General features: G+C 56.4%; 1 protein-coding gene across 5 annotated transcripts in view; it reads left to right on the top strand.

The window, feature by feature from the left end:
• Positions 1 to 4,117: 4,117 nt before the first annotated feature.
• The window catches only part of AGRN (agrin), a 93,904-nt gene continuing 81,796 nt past the window's right edge, over positions 4,118 to 16,225 (top strand). For 4 of the 5 annotated variants that reach the window (XM_043991659.1, XM_043991658.1, XM_043991657.1 and 1 more), the window contains exons 1-2: positions 4,119 to 4,597; positions 8,733 to 8,994. In XM_043991659.1, the coding sequence (XP_043847594.1) occupies positions 4,292 to 4,597; positions 8,733 to 8,994 (568 nt within the window). In that variant the 5' untranslated portion in view covers positions 4,119 to 4,291. Of the gene's footprint in view, positions 4,598 to 8,732; positions 8,995 to 16,225 lie in introns of all 5 variants that reach the window. The other variant, XM_043991656.1, reaches the window with a different exon arrangement.

The following is a 16,225-nucleotide window of genomic DNA, read 5'->3' as shown; positions in this document are numbered from 1 at the left end:
AAGACACTAAGGGCCTCCCTTCCATGGTGGGAATGCACTCCCTCTGTTGCTGGGATGGGGAAACTTCCCTTTGGTCTGGTCTGAAAACTCGAGATTGGGGTGGGGAGGGGGTGCTGCTTTCTCTTTGCTTCCTTTCTGGCAGCCCTTGGGTAGGGGAGATCTGCATGAATGGCCACATCTGCACCGTCAAGGGGAGTCATTGATCCAGATGTTTCCGGGTGGTCTGGGGAGGGGCAGAGGGAAGCTGCTCCCCCTCTCCCCCCAGGGCAGACACTGTCAGAGTCCATCCTCTTCCCTCATCTCCGCCCCCCCCCCCCATCTGCATAGTCAGCTCCTGGCGGAGGCTCAGACCTCTTCAGTTAATTATGAGGCGGGTGTGAGTGGGCAGAAGCCGGTGCCAGGCTGCAGGGGAGATCCTTGGCTGGGCTGGGGAGGGAGGGAACAAGGCACTTGGGGCCCTGGGAAGGGATGAGTTTCCTGAGCCCCAAGCTGAAGCCCTGGTCCTTGGGACTGAGGGGCCAAACCTGATGCCTCGTCTCCTTGCAGAAGGGATAGAGGATGCCCCCAGACCATGCTGAGGCCCCCCCTTCTCTTCCTTTGAAACCAATTTCCCAAATGCGTTGGGGAGGGGGAGGAAGAGGGAGTGAATGTGCTCGCTGTGTGAGGGGAGCCGGTTAGTTCCTGAGTCAGCATCTGTAAGGGGGGGGGGTTGAGGGGTGGATCTGAATGGAGCCTGCAGTGCAGTGTCGGGGCTCAAGCTTTGGTCCCCCCACCCCCAGGAGTTCAGGTGGAGTGGCTTCCCCAGCTTGGAGTCGAATGAATGAAACCCCCTCTTCCTCCATGCCTCTTTATGTCTGGGCTAGGAGCTGTCCCCGCCAGCCTTCCCCACTTGGGGCCCAGGATCTCAGACTGCCCTGATGCAAAGGGAGTGGCAGATGGAAGGCAGTGAATATTTTGGGGGGACCCTGGAGGGGTGAGGATGATTTCTTCCTCCAGCCTAGACGGGCCTGCTCCAGGTTCCTCCCCCCATAGGCCTCGGGGACTCTACAGGCCTCTGGGTTCCCTGTGAGTCCTTCTCTCTGTGGGGTGAGGCCCCCCCTTCACGCCCAAGCCTGTTCTAGGCATAAAGCATGTGCCAAGCTGCCTGGGGTCCATTCCAGGAAGACATTTAAGAGCTCCCCTCCCCCTCCCGATCGATCTGAACCTGGATTAATTGGGAGACAGAATCACTTAGTGGGATAATACATTCTCCCTGAGTTACCTCTGCTGTCACCGGCTGCTCTAGGGAGAGAAATAGAGAAAAAGATGCCCCAGAGGGTTTTTTGTGGAGGGTGGGGGAGGAGCTGGCGCTTGCTGTGCCTGCTCCTGGGAAAATGGATGGGTTGGGAGTGGGACCAGGGGCAAGACAGGTCCCTGAAGGACCAGGCGGGGAGGGGAAGCTGTCCTCCGAGAAATAGCTAATCCCAGAGGAGCAGAGGGCAGCTTGGAGTTAGGGGTGGGGGCCATACACCCAGGGATCTCTTCCCACACTCCCCCTCCCTCATCCCTCCTCAGCCAGTTCCCTGGTGTTTAGGATTGTGGAGTCATTTTCCTAGACACTCACTTGGAGGGGTGGGGTGGCATTGAGGCTGTGGCCCTGGACATGGGTTCAAATCCCTCTTCGCTTGGAAATCCTGATTCCCCCCAGGCCCTGGGAGAGCCTAGGCTCCTAGAGGGTGCCCTCGTGGTTGGTAGTCCTTTGGGAGTTGGGCTTTACTGGACGAAGTACACCCGAGGCGAAGGAGCGGTGATGGTGGTACTTGGCGCAGTCTCTGTCACACAGTAGGCTGTTTGCTTGATGGCTCGAGGGGGTGGCTATTTCTCGGTTCTTGCAGGCTCTCAGGCTGGGCTATTTGGGTCCCTAGTCCTAGCCCTCATCTTACCTCCTAGGGCCGTCAGTGCCACAAGAACAGGGGACCAGGCACCTGTTAGCAGGCCATAGCGGTGCGGAATGGGGTTTAGTGGGTGGGAGTTAACTTAGGGGGGAGGGAAACCTGGGTTCTCGAGGTTGTGGAACACCTGCAGCTGAGGGACAGCAGGTGGCGCCCTTTCCCCTCGGCTCGCAGTCTCAGCCCTCCACCTGGCTACAGTGGTCCCTGGTGAAGGAAACACCATTTCCCTCCCCCTCCTTTCCTTCCATTTTCCTAGCCTCCCCTCCAGCTGGCCTAACAGCCGATCCCAGGCATCAACTAAGGAAAACAGTCCCAGTCTGTATTGACGTGGAGGCTAGAGGCTTCCCAGAATTCAGGGGGTGGGGTTTGCCCCAGGGGCGAAGAGGAATTGAGGGCCGGGGAGGTCCCTGTCCCCATCAGCGGTTCCCCTCCCTAGATTCCCCCTTCCAAAGCCAGGGAAGCAAGAGGCGGGTGTTTATCTTTGGGGTTTTAGGCTACCTCTCCCGCTCTCCCTTCATTGCGCCTCCCCGCCCCATAAGTGAACTCATTCCCAGGGCAGCAATGACAGGCATCTCTCCTGGCACCCGACAGAGACCTGCCTGCAACCCGTGCCCTCCGCACCTTTCTCCTGGCCTCCTTCATCAAGGGCCAGCTAAGATCCCACCGTCTACCAGACACTCCCTTTTAATTCTAGTGCCCTCCCTCTGAGGAAAATTTTAATTTATCCTGTATCTTTCTTATTTGTACAGTTGTTTGCATGTCTCTCTCCCATTAGACTGTGAGCTCCTGGAGAGAAAGGGTTGTTTTGCCCCCCACCCCCTTCTTTCTTTCTCTTTTTTCATTTTTTTTTGGTTGGGGCACTGAGGGTTAAGTGACTTGCCCAAGGTCACATAGCTAGTAAGTGTCAAGTGTCTGAGGCCGAATTTGAACTCAGATCCTCCTGACTCCAGGGCCGGTGCTTTATCCACTGCACCACCTAGCTGCCCCCCGCCCCCCCCCCCCACGTCTTTTTTAGTACAATATCTGGAACACATTAGGTGGTTAATAAATGCTGACTGACTGACTGACCCTTTCCTCACTCTCCGATGACAGCGCACCTCAGCTTCTCAATAAGAGATACCAGTCCCTAGAGAGGGCTACCTTTCCTTACACTCGGACACCAATCCATAAGGTGGGACGAGGGCTAGGCCATCAGTCACAAACCGGTGACCGACCTCTCGACCTCTCCCTGCCCCGCTCTTGCCCGGACTCCATTCACAAGCTACTCCTCCCCGCTTCGCCCAGGCCTGGCCATCAAACAGTGGTTCCCCCTCTTCCAGGAAGGCGGTCAGTGACCAAAGGTCCCCCACCTCGTAACGCTCGGGCCTTTCCTAGGGTTTGAAACTCTCCTCTGCCGGGTGAGAGGGGCACGGGAGGAGGTGGGTCCGGAGTTTCTGGGCACGCCCCCACAGGGGCCAGGCTTGCATTCTGCTCCTCCCCCTCGATGCGGAGCTGAACCAGGAGTCAGGGAAAGAAGGAGGAGGAGGAGGGCGCCGAAGGAAGCCCCCAGCCCTGCCCCCTCTCCCTCACTTGGCAGTCCGCTCACGTCTCTTCGAGATTATCCATTAACCTGATTTCAGCTGCATTTCCTGGGCGGGGGGGGGGGGGAGTGTCTCCGCAGCCTGCAACCCGAGCGGCGCGGGAGGGCGCCTGGGGGAGGGGGCTGCACGAATCCCCCTCTCCTCCCCTCCCCTCCCCTCCCCTCCTCTTCTTTTCCCCCGCTAGGCTCAGCGCAGTGCAGGCAGACGCCCAGGGGAAGCCCAGGGAGGCAGAGCCGGAGCCCAGGGGTCCGGGGTCCGAGGGGAGTGGGGAGAGAGGACCGGTCGGTGGCTGACTTGGGCTGCGCTCTCCGAGAGCCGAGAGCCGAGATCCTCGTCCCTTCTTCCAGAAGGCCAGCTCTGGACGCTCGCGGCCAGCGGCCCGGGCTGAGTGCGGACTCCCGGCGGTCGCAGACGCTTTGTTCGCTGCCCGAGGCTGCGGCTGCAGCGGCTCGGGGTCCGAGAGAGGAGCCCGAAGGGAGGCGGGCCGACGGGCGGGCCGGCAGGTTCCAGGAGGCAGGGAGGCCGGCCCAGGGGCGGGAGTTGGGCGGCCCGGCCCGCCCCCGTGCCCGCCCTCCCTCTCCGGATAGCTCGCTCGCCCTCTCGCTCCGGGGCTGCTGAGCTCCGTCCGCTCTCTTTCTCTCTCTGCCCCTCGCTCCCTCTCCTCCTCCCTCGCGGCCGCCACCCGCGTCCCCGCGGCAGGCGGCCACCGGTCTCTGTCCAGCCCAGCCCAGGCCGGCCCTGCCCTGCCCGCCCGGTCCGGAGGGAGCCGGTGCGGGCGTGATGGCCGGGCAGAGGCAACTGCAGCGGCGGCGGCAGGGCGGCCTGCGCCCCCCAGCCCCGCCCCTGCCCCCGGCCGCGCCGGCCTCAGCCCCGCTGGCCCCGGCCCCGGCCCGGCCGCCGCGGCCCCGGCGTCGTCTGCTGCTGCTGCTGCTCGCAGCGCTGCTCGGGCTGGCCGCCGGCGCCGGGGGCGGGACGTGTCCCGAGCGGGAGCTGGAGCGGCGCGAGGAGGAGGCCAACGTGGTCCTCACGGGCACCGTGGAGGAGATCCTGAACGTGGACCCTGTTCACCTCACCTACTCGTGCAAGGTGAGGGGGGCCCTGAGGGAGCGAAGGAGGCATCCCGCGGGGAGCCCCCTACGACGGGAGGCTAGGCAAAGTTTGGGTGACGCCCCCCCGTCTTGAGGGCGCGGCGGGAACAAGTGCCGCGCGCCCCCCAGCCAGCCTGCTTGTGTATCCGGGAACCGGCCCGGCCCGGGTGGCTCCGGGTGGCTCCGGGAGGTGGGGGAGGGGCCCGCTGTCCCGCCCGAGTCGCGGTCCGTAATTACCTATTTTTAGACTTAAACTGTGGGAGTCTGGGCCAGCTTACACCCTGCCCCCCTCCATCCCCACCCCTGCAGTCAGGCCGGGTGGGGGAAATCCGAATATTCCTCCCAGCGGTTTGGGGGGGCTACAACCCCTCCCACTTTAAGGCTAACCAGGAGGGGATCTTGGGGCTGCAGCTTCCTGGGGCTCTGGGAGGGGCTTCAGTTACCCCCGTTGGGGGATTGGACCCCTTGTCCGTGCTGACCATAGTTGACCATGAGGCTGGAGAGGGGAGTGGTTAGGAGAAGGGGGGTGTAACCTTCGAGCAATTGGGGTGTGTGTGAGTGTGAGTGAGTTTGCTCAGGTGACCCCCACTGAGCTGCACCGAGCCTCCAAGTCCCTGCTTAAGGTGTTGGAGGGCGGGGTTGGGGGGGGGGGGCTGGTCTGGACTTTTTGAAACCCTGCGGTAAGTATGTGTGAATGAGTGTCTGAGGGGGAGGGGCCGGGATTCCGGCCTCTGTCCTTTTTGGGAGGGGCTGTCCTGGCGGCAGACAGGTCTTTGTCTCCCTCCCCCCCAAACAAACAGTATAACCCCGTGAGTTTGTTTGTGCGTGGGGGCAGGGTGTCTGCGGGACCGGCGGCCTCCTTTGCGCATGGTAAAACTCAGGGCCGAGGAGGGATGGGATGGGGTGTCCCTGTGGGGGCGGGGCGGGGGGGGGTGTGTGTGCTGCAGTCTGCCCAGGGTTTCATCTGCTACTGTTTTTGAAGACTGGGCACTGGGGGGGGGGCTTGTCCTCAGTTTCCCCCTTCCCTCTCCTGGCCTGCCCCTCAATTCCTTAACTTCTGAGCTTCCCCTTCCCTTCCTGCCACCCCAAACCTCCGGGCTACAAATATTGTTTCTCCTTCATCTGGACTGCAAAACACAGGACCTGCAAAGACATGCCTGACCCAGGCCTCCAGCTGGGACCCTTCCCTCCTCTCCCCCCTAACCCCTCCTTCCCTATGCACACTCTTCAGAAGGGGAGGCTGGATGGAGACTCTGCCCCCAGGACTGTGAACGAGAAGGCACTTTGCCAAGTCCCTGCAGGATTTCCCGACTTCCTCCTTGCCAGGGTCCTGGGTGTGGCCATGTGGGAGGGGGCCTAGAGGAGGCACTGGGAGGCTGGTCCTTCAGTGACTCCTTCCCCTAACCTGGAGCCACCTGTGTGTGTGAATGTGTGTGTGTGGGGGGGGGGGGGGGGGCTGATTAGAATGGGAGTTCAGACACACTAGTGAAGGGCTGGGGAACCATGGTCCCCATGGGGTGGGGGCGCTGCTGTGGTGCTGGATAAAGGGTGCTTTGTGGTGTCTGCTTCTTTCATTTCTTCCAAATACCCCATTGGGCTCAGCCTCCCTCTGGGATCGGGAAGGGGGGGCATTAAGGGAGTTAAACTTGGAGGCCCAGGGGTGACTAGAGAGCTGGCCCAGCAGGCTTGATCTCTTGGAGGGCCCTGAAGGATGGTGCTGGGTTCCTTCCTTTGTCCCCAGGGGACCCCTCCCCCATCTCCTTTTCCCAGGGCACTTCTGCCCTCCATCAGAGAGTGTGTAAGTCTCTTCACTGGCCGCAGAAGCACTAAGGGCACCGAGGAGGGATAGGACATCTTTCTCTAGCCTCAGGACTGTGTGTGTCTAGGGGTTTGTGGGTGGGCCCAGGGCTCTGTCGATCCCCAGCACTCCCCAGGTGTCTCACCTGGGGGTGGGGGGGATGATGGGGGCTTGTTTCTGAAGTAGGTTGGGGGAAGGGCAGAAGGGAGCTCTCTTGCCAGACTGGTTTGTCAAATCTGGTACCTGCAGGGCATGGAATGGTAGGGGAGGGGCCAGGGCTACTGCCTGAACTTGAATCTGGTTCTGTGTGTCCCCAGGCACCTCTGGGTGAGCTGGGCCAGGCCAGACTGAAATAGGGGAGGAGAGGAGAGGAGAGGGGAAGGCCTTCTGTCTGCCCCACCCTGCTGCCCCATTAGGAGGGGGAGGGTGCTGATAGGAAACCAGCCCTGGAACCTCCGGGGTCTGTGCCTGAGATGGGGCAGGTGGAGCCCGGTCAGGGGTGGGGTGGTGAGGGAACTGAGGTTTAGGTGGGACCTTTTGTCCAGTGAGATGGAGGAAGAAGAGGTGGGTGGGGGAAGGTCAGCTCAGGGCCGGCAACCCAGTACAGGGTGATGGCATCACGGATTTAGAGCCAGAAGGTACCTCAGAGGCCCCTGAATCCAGCCCTCTCCCCATTTTACAGGGGAGGAAACTGAGGCACAGCTTGTCGAAAAGTGACTTGTCCAGGGGCACACAGTAAAAATCTGAGGCTGGATTTGACCCCATGTATTTCTCGCTCCAAGTCCATTACACTATCCACACATGTCACAGGCTCTGGAGTCTTGTGTCCTGCTGTTCTGAATGTCTTCCACAAACCAATCCCTGTGGAAGTGTGGGGGCTTTGGTGTGGGTCTGGAAGTTTCATTACTGGGACTTGGGAAAGGCTCGAGGCAGGCCCCTGGCCAGATATGAGCAGAAGGGACTGGGTCCAATGTCTGTTTTTCTGGGAGAATGGGCCAGTCCCCCTTCAGAATGAGAAATCAGGGCCCCCTTAAGAGTAGGTGGCTTGGCCCTCTGAGTGGGCAGGGGCAGGGATCCGGGGAGGTGGTGGACTAGCCTCACCCTGGGAGGGAAAAGGGGGAGCCCCTTATGGGAGTTTGAAGTATTTGGCTCTCAGGCCAGGCCTGAGAGAGCAGCTGGGCTGATGGGGAAGGCTCTGTTTTTCTACATTGGGTGTCTACCTTTGAGGCCACTCTAACCTGTTAAAAGGTTTCCTTTGTTTAGGGAAGGGGTTGGGGATTGGAGGAGACCAGGGGCTCAGCTCAGGCCCCAAATGGTAGAAATAACACTGAGGAACAAAGGCTGTTGAGGGGCATTCTGGGGAGTACCTGGAGGTTCAGAAGTAGTGTGGACAGTAGACTGAATGTTAGGACTCAGCCAGGAAGTTCTGGGTTCAAATCCCACTTTTGACACTTGTAAACTGTGTGGCCTTGCCTAAATTTTAGGTTTATAGATTTAGAGCTGAGAGGAATGCTAGAGGTCATCTAATCCCATCCTCTCATTTCACACAGGAGGAATATGATATATAGTAGCTATAGCACCTACCTCTTGTGGCTATAGTTATTATTCTGAGAGCTCCCTAGGTGGCCACATCCAGCATGTGTATGTGTGTGACATGCTTCTCTCTTTACCCATAGGTCTATGGCTCATAATACATGTATGAGCCTTCCTGCTGTGTTCTTATGCATGCATGCCTTTGGGAGATGAGTGCTTTGGAGCGGGGAGGGACCCTTCAGCTCTAGTCCTGGGAGGGGGGGGTACAGATGGGAGTAGGAAGATAGAGAGTGTCAAGTATGAGGGCTAAAGTGAGACAGGCAGAGGTCCCTGCCCAAGTCAGGGGCACCTTCCAGCTCACAGAGAAGCCCTGTGATTTCTGAGGGGTCAGTCAACGTGTCTCCCTTTGAGGAGGTAAGAAACAGGCCTGGAAAAAGGTAGGGGGATTCTACTTCATTCCAGCATCTACTGGAGATGAAAACTAATGGTTCCTCTGCTGGGGAACCAGGTGGACTGAAGTGAAGAGGAAATAATAACCGGGAGAGCTGGAAAGGCTTTACCTAGGATGAGGAGGCAAAGGGGTGCTTAAAGGAGGTGTGGGATGATAGGAAGTGGAGGTGAGGGTCAGGCATGGCAGACGGCCTTGGCCCCAGGTCCCACAACGTCAGCGTGGAGAAACCAGGGGGCCAGGCTTCTCTCTTGGCCTCTGCAGCCTCCGTGTGGAAGGGAAAGCTTGGGTATTTGATCTGCCAGCCCCTAGATCCCTCTTCTGACTAGACTCTGCCATTCATTCCCTCCCCAGGTTCGTGTCTGGCGGTACCTTAAGGGCAAAGAGGTGGTTACCCATGAGATCCTCCTTGACGGTGGGAACAAAGTGGTGATTGGTGGCTTTGGAGACCCACTCATTTGTGACAATCAGGTGTCCACCGGGGACACCCGGATCTTCTTTGTGAACCCAGCCCCACGCTACCTGTGGCCAGCACATAAGAACGAGCTGATGTTGAATTCCAGCCTCATGCGCATCACGCTTCGCAACCTGGAGGAGGTGGAACACTGTGTGGAAGGTGAGCACGGGATGGGTGCTGGGTGCGCCTCTGTCTCTGTCCTCCACTTCTGTCTTCTGGGTGACCCACTCTGAGGGCCAGGGAGGACCTGGAGCCTCTTGTGGCGGGTTATCGCTTCTTGTTGGAGAGAGGGCAGTGGGGTGGTGGGTCATGATGCCCATCCATGCCTGCCCACCCCCACTGTCAAAAGTTCTGTTGCTTTTCTGGGCGACCGAGAAATTTTCTTTGGCCCTTTCTGGCCCTGACCTCATCCTCTCTAGACGGTCCCCACCCCCATTGGCCTTGCTGACGCTCCGAATTCCAGATCCGACTGGAGGTCAGGGGCCTGGGATGTTGTGACGTTGGCAAGCCAGGCTCCCTGCCCTCCCTGGGGATGTCTAAACGGAAGCACTGTCCCCATGGGGCTGTGCCTCCCTTTGGGGAGGTGGGGGGTGGGGAGGGAGCAGCTTGTATCAGGCAGCTGTGAGGGCCAGGCTGGGTGGGGGCAGGGCCGGGGTGGGAATGGGACCTGCATCTCTTCTCTGGGAAAGCTTGCTCCTGGGAGATGAGAATGCTGGGACCAGGTAAATAGCAACACAAGATGCTTGAGATGGGGGAGCCTGTTCAGAGGCAGAGCAAAGTCAGGGAGGGAGCAGGGGCAACTTGCCTTGATGGGAGTGGGGTGGATTCTGTCTGTTTTTTCCTTTTTTTTTTAATGGGGGGGCATGGTTTGGAGGATAGCCAGAGCCTCTGGGAAGGGGGGGCTCCCTTTGGGGAGGGGGACCTCAAGCTTGAAAACACTATAAATGTGAATGAATGAGGATCACGGTAGAATTAACACTGTGGTCTGGACCATGATTTAGAGCTAAATAATCTCAAACCTGTATAGAGACTTTCCCAAGGTCTCCCAACAGGGACCATCTACCCAGTACTCCCTCCTACTCTACAACACTGCTTCTCAGAGGACCTAGGTTCGAATTCTGATCCCACTGCTTGCTACCTTTGCGATGTGACCTTGGACAAGTCTTTCTTCCACTCGGAGACTCAGTTTCTTAATCTGGGGGATGGGGGAGGGGGAGATGACTGAGGTCCCTTCTAGTTCTGCAGATGCCTTAGACCAGTTTTGCTTAAGAGGAAAGGAGGATTCTGGGATCCTGGGAAGCTGAGATGGGATCCCTCCCTGTGGAGAGGTGTGTGGTAGCACTGTTCCCCTCATAATAATAAGAGCCAACATTTACATAGGACTTTTTTTTTTTTTTTGCGGGACAACGGGGGTTAAGTGACTTGCCCAGGGTCACACAGCCAGTAAGTTTCAAGTGTCTAAGGCCGGATTTGAACTCAGGAACTCCTGAATCCAGGGCCGGTGCTTTATTCACTGCGCCACCTAGCCGCCCCCTATGTAGGACTTTTATACCACACTTCAGATCTGTTACCTAAGGTGACTGGGTGGCTCAGTGGATAGAATGTCAGGCCTAGGATCAGGAGGACCAGAGTTCACATCCAGCCTCTGACACTTGCTGGCTCTGTGATCCTGGGCAAGCTGATTAACTACTGCCTGCCTCAATTTCCTCATCTACAAAATGGAGAAAATAGTAGCACCCGCCTCCCAAGGTTGTGAGGCTCCCATGAGATAAAACTTTGCCAAGCCTTAAAAGTGTTGTATAAAGTTAGCTATTATTATCTTTTTTGGAGTCTCCCAAGGGACCCACTAGGAAGCTGCTCAGGCCGTCTGGTCCAATTCTCTGATTTTTCCCATGCCCAGTGACAGGCAGGATTTGAACCCAGGTCCCCCCTCTCTGGAAGCAGCACTCTCTCTCTCTGCTGTACTGTTAAAGCGGGGCTCAGTACAGCCGAGTGATCCGCCCATAGTCACACAGTTTGTGTCTCAGAGGCGGAATTTGAACCCAGGTCCTATTGACTCCCAAGCCCATCACTGCAGCACCCTTGCTGAGGTCAAGAAGAGGAAGGGGCTCGAGTCACGTAACTGGAGGGAGAGACAGGATGAAGAGGTTGTATCCCATCTGCTTCCCTCAGTCAAGGAGCAAACACTTCGTAGCAGCCAGATCTCTGCCAGGCAGAAAGGGAGCAGGCCCTGCCCTGCAGGACCTTACAGTTGACCAGGGGGAAGTGTGGAGCACATAGATAAATATGTAGAACATTGCAAAGTCATTAGCAGGTAATTTGGTGGGGACGCCGTTTGTATCCGGGGCATCAGGAGGAGGTGTTTGACCTGGGTTTTTATGGAAGTGGCAGATGACACAAGGCAGAAGTGAGGAGTGAGTGTACTCTAGGTATGGGGCACAGCCAAGACAAAGGTGTGGAGGGGGGAGATAGAGTACCTTGTGAGGAGCAGCAAAAAGGCCACTTTGACTGGAGCAGACACACCGTCCTTGAAGGGGAGCGATAAAGGGCCTTGAATGCCAAACAGAGGCACAGGGAGCTTTTGGAGTGTCCTGAGTTGGAGAGGGACCTGCGTTGGCAGCTGTGTGGTATCCCTTGAACTCTCCCCTCAGGGCAGAGTCCTGGGGTGAATGTATTGGGCAGGCTGTCTTGTCTGTCCTTTGGAATGGGGGAAGGAGAAGCAGGGCCTTGAACCCTGAGGCCTGACATCAAGGGAGAGGTCCCAAGGGAGTGATCTTCCCTCCTCCTGTGGCCTTCCCCCCACCCCTAGCCCAGTGGAAGGAGGTTTTGGCTACAGCATTGTGTGGTGGTGAGATTTCTGTACTTGGGGCCCACGGGTCTATTCCTTAGTTGAAAACCTGGAGTTTGAATCCTGTCTCAGATACTTACTAGCTGTGTGCCCCTGGGCAAGTCACCTTTCCTCCCTATACTTCAGTTTCTATGGTGAGGTGGGCGGAAGGCTGGGCCTGGAGTCAGACCTGAATTTAAATGTAGCCTCAGACACTAGCTGTATGACCCTGGGCAAGTCACTTCACCCTGTCTGCCTCAGTTTCCTCATCTGTAAAATGAGCTGGAGAAGGAAATGGCAAACGGCTTCAGTATCTGCCAAGAAAACCCCCAATGGGGTCACAGAGAGACAGACATGACTGAACACAACAAGTAAGGAGATTGGACCTCTGACCCCCAAGATCCTGTCTGCCTCGGGGCCCAGGACAGTACAGAGGCGGCCGCCCCCAGGGCTGGGAACTTCACCAGGAAAATGGGACAGGGGATGAGGGCTCAGAGACCGTGGGAGCAGCCTGATGTCCCCCAGCCCTTGTCCCATGTCCTTCCCCTTTGGTCTGGGAGGGGATGTGCCCTCAGTGGGGATGTGGGGAGGGGCTTCCTCTCCACAGGGGGGTGGGAGTGGTGATTTCCCATTCCTTCCCTTTCTGTTCCTGCTTTGAACTGTGTGGGGATGAGGCCTCTGGGGGAGGGCCCCCCTGGAATCCAGGGCCCAGAGCTCAACCTTCCCTTCCCCTGCCTCTTGACCCCGCCCCCGTCTTTGGCCCAGTTCTCTTCTCTTTCTGGGGGCATGCCCTCCCAAGCCCTGGGCAGAGAAGGGACTCCAACGAGGGGACAAGTGAGGAGGAAAGAGCTCCGTCCCCCTGCCGGGCCTTGTGGAGGTCGGGGGTGGGGGCGAGCTTCACTTCTTTCCAGATGTCTGGCTGCTAAGGGGGTGGGGGCAGGGACTGAGGACCAGAATGAAGGTCCAGCGTCCTCTTTCCCAACAGACTCTGCTTTCTCCAGGGTGGGTGAGGGTGGGTGGCCTTCAGCTCCCCTAGCCTGGGTTCCTGTGGCCTGGGGACAGCTGTGCTACCCCTGGCGTTCCTCATCACACCCATTTTCCTCGTGTGGCCAACCTCCCTGTCTGGGAGGATGAGGGTTGAGGGGCAGGAAGGAAAGGGAGTGGGTGATGTTGTGGCTAAGAGCGTGGCGGGGTCAGTCTGGGCCAGCGAGGACCGTGGGGGAAGCTGAGCCTCCCCAAAGGTCTGTAGGTCTTCCCGTCCAGGGAGAAAGGAAGAGTTCTCAGCCTCCTGGATCCTGAAGCTTCATCCCAGCACAGTCTCTGAGTCCAGGCCCGTGGGAAGGAGAGTTGGGGAGACAGAGGAGAAACGGACCCCTTGATCATAGGGCGCTCCCTCACAGTATGTGGGAGCTCACAGTCACGGGCCGGGGGCAGTAATCCAGAGAGATCCCAGAGGGCTTTGTGGGTCTAGAATTATGGGGAAGATTAGGACAAGGCAAGGAGATTGGTGGGCATAAGGAAGGACTTAGGGGTCAGTGGGAAAGAGACCAGCCTGGCCGATGGAGAGCCTTTCCCTCCATGGGCACAAAGGGGAGTGGTCTTGTATTCTATTAGTCAATCCACAACCATTTATTAAATGCCTTACTAATGAAACCCTCAATCTCTTCCACAAGGACCACACCTTCTCTCAGGGCCGGTCAATGTCCTCTCTAAGAGTTGCCTAGAGCGGTGCTGCAAAGTTAGGTGACCTGTCCAAAGTCACTCTACCAGGATGGGTCAGAGGCAGACCTTGAACCCAGGTCTTTCTGGCTTCCGGGCTGGTTCTCTGCACTGCCTCTCAGATAAATAAATGATTACACAAGATAAATTAAGAGCATTTTTGCCTCTATCCCAGTTATTGAAGTCCGTGAATTCTTCCCCATCCATCGGCGTCAGGTTGTAACTTTCCTGAGGGAGGGATCTAATTGTTATTCACCTGTGGCTCTCTGTTGCCCAGTTTTGATGTAGTTAGTAGGCACTTGATAATTGTTGAAGTGACATGGGGAAGTTGGGCCATTGTGTGGATGGCTCTAAAGGAGGCCCCAGACAGAGGAGTTCGGGCTTTATTTTTTCTGTGCCTGGGAGCCATTTAAGGTTCTGGAGCAGAAGAGTGACCCAGTCACCTCTCATACCTTAGGGGTTTGGCAGCTGGGCGAAGGGATGGGCTGGAGAGCGGGGATACAGAAGGAAGGAAGTCAAGGCCATTGCAGTAATCCCGGTGAGAAGAGATGGGAGGGTGTAGAGGGACAGATGGGAGAGTGTCCATGGGCTGATTGGATGTTGGGGGGAGGGAGAGAGAGGGAAGGGTCAGAGATCGCAGCCTCATAGGATTTTAGAGCTGGAGGGAATCTGAGAGCTTAGCTGGGATAATACAAACTCTCCACTGAAAGTGGTCCACAATCTGCCTCTCCCTCACCTTTCTGCTCTTGAATTTCACATTGCCTCCCCTTTTAGCATTATCCTTCCTTTCTAGCTATTTCCTCTATGGGACACTCTTTTCCTACCTCCATGCCTTTGAACAGGCTGTCTCTCCCCCACCTCCCCACCTTAACAGACACCTCCTCTTCTCCTCTGCCCAGGTGCCATGGGGGTGGGGGGATGTCTGGCCCCCTCCCCAAGCTGTTCATTTCTCTCCCCCCTTTGGAAATTACTTTGTGTTTGCACAGCAGTGAATGAATGAATAACCGACCTTGTGCTGAGCACTGGGGAGAATTGAGATGGTCCTTGTTTCCAGGAGCTCCCTCCAGCTGGGGCGGGAGGGGAGAACTTAGAAAGGAATATTTCCCTATAGGGCAGAAAGTCGCCGAGTCCTAAGGATGCCACGGTAGGGAAGATGGCAAGGCCTAGAGGTTTTCAGGATACATAGGGAGCTAAGATAGCAGTGCTAGGGGACTGCAGGGTGTGGAGGCAAGGCTGATGCTAAGACAGGGGAGGAGCTGAGGCACAGAGACATCTAGTGAGCCTGCTTACTTGAAGGCCTGGTGGCCCTTCATCTCAACAGAAGGGGAAAGTGAAGGGGAAAGACAAGATGGTGTGGGGTACCCCTGGAAATGATGAGTGTTATGAGGTGGTGGAAATCTTTGGTAGTGGCTCCCTATGTCAAGGGAATCACAGAGCTGGTCTAAAATAACTCCCAGATGTTATTAATAAGTGATGGAAATATGAGCGGAAGTATTGTTTAGTGGATAGAGAGCTGGCCTCAGATCCAGAAAGCCCTGGGTTCAAGTCTCACTTCTGACCCATACTTGCTACGGGATCTTTGGGCAGATCACTTCATTTTTTTATTGTTCCAAGCAATTCTTTAGATAAGTTGTACATGACTAATATGAAAATATGTTTTGCATGACTGCACAGGCATAACCCACATCAAATTGCTTGCCTTCTCAATGAGGGAGGAGGGGAAGAAGGGAGGGAAAGAAAGAATTTGGAACTCAAAATTTAAGAAAAAAGTGAAAAGCCTTGTACATGTAATTGGGAAAATATAAAATATTTGAGGAGAAAACAAGATTATAAGTTGTAAAGGGGATGACAACCTTCACTGGAAGATGAAATTCCCTCTATCCAGGAAAAATCATGAGGCCTGATAAAAATATTTTTAAAAAAGACTTTCGGGGCAGCTAGGTGGCGCAGTGGATAAAGCACCGGTCCTGGATTCAGGAGTACCTGAGTTCAAATCCGACCTCAGACACTTAACACTTACTAGCTGTGTGACCCTGGGCAAGTCGCTTAACCCCAATTGCCTCACTAAAAAAAAAAACAAAAAACAAAAAAAAGACTTTCTTTTCTCCACCTGAGTATGTGTAGGATGTAAGGTCCCTGTGGTCAGGGCCTGCCTGTTGCTGCCTCCCCAGGCCTAGCCCGTTTTAAGCACGTACATGCTTGTTGAATTGAGCCCTTTGTCTTATAGGTGAGAAGTAGCTTGCCCAGTCTTGGGCATTTGGACCTGAATCTTTTTGGTTCTAAATCCAGATCTTTGCCTTCGACAGCACTTTGAGCCTGTGTATGGGATGGGGGGTGGGTGTTAGCGGCAAATGGTGGTGAGGAGAGAGACAGGAGGGCAGCTCTTTATTTATTTATTTTTTTGAGGGCAGCTCTAAAGGGGAAGAGGCTGAGCCGGGACAGAAGGCCTTGAATTGGAGGTGCTGGCTGGTCATGATCTCTGTGGTACCCAGAAGGCAGCTGGAAAGCCGAGGACTGAAGCTCTGGGGAGGGGCTGGGACTGGGAAGGAGGAATTTGGCCATTGTTACTTAAAGATGAAACCCTGGGACTAGATGACTAGATGAGAGGCTGCTTGGCATAGCCGATAAGGCTCGAGAATCAGGAAGACTTGGGTTCAAATCCCCCCTCAGATACGTGCCAGCCCTTTGACCCTAAGCAGGCTCATTTGATAGGTCTGTGCCTCAATTTCCTCCTTTGAAAATGAGGGTCTTTGACACTGATGATCTCTAAGGCTCTTTCCAACTGGGGTCCTATGAGATGGAGGAGCCAGTGCGTGGAGACAAGAGGATATAGGACAGAGCTTT

This window comes from Dromiciops gliroides, chromosome 3, assembly GCF_019393635.1.
Source record: "Dromiciops gliroides isolate mDroGli1 chromosome 3, mDroGli1.pri, whole genome shotgun sequence".
Lineage (NCBI taxonomy): Eukaryota > Metazoa > Chordata > Mammalia > Microbiotheria > Microbiotheriidae > Dromiciops > Dromiciops gliroides.
Note: the sequence above shows the minus strand (reverse complement) of the source record. Positions and strands in the feature narration are given on the sequence as shown.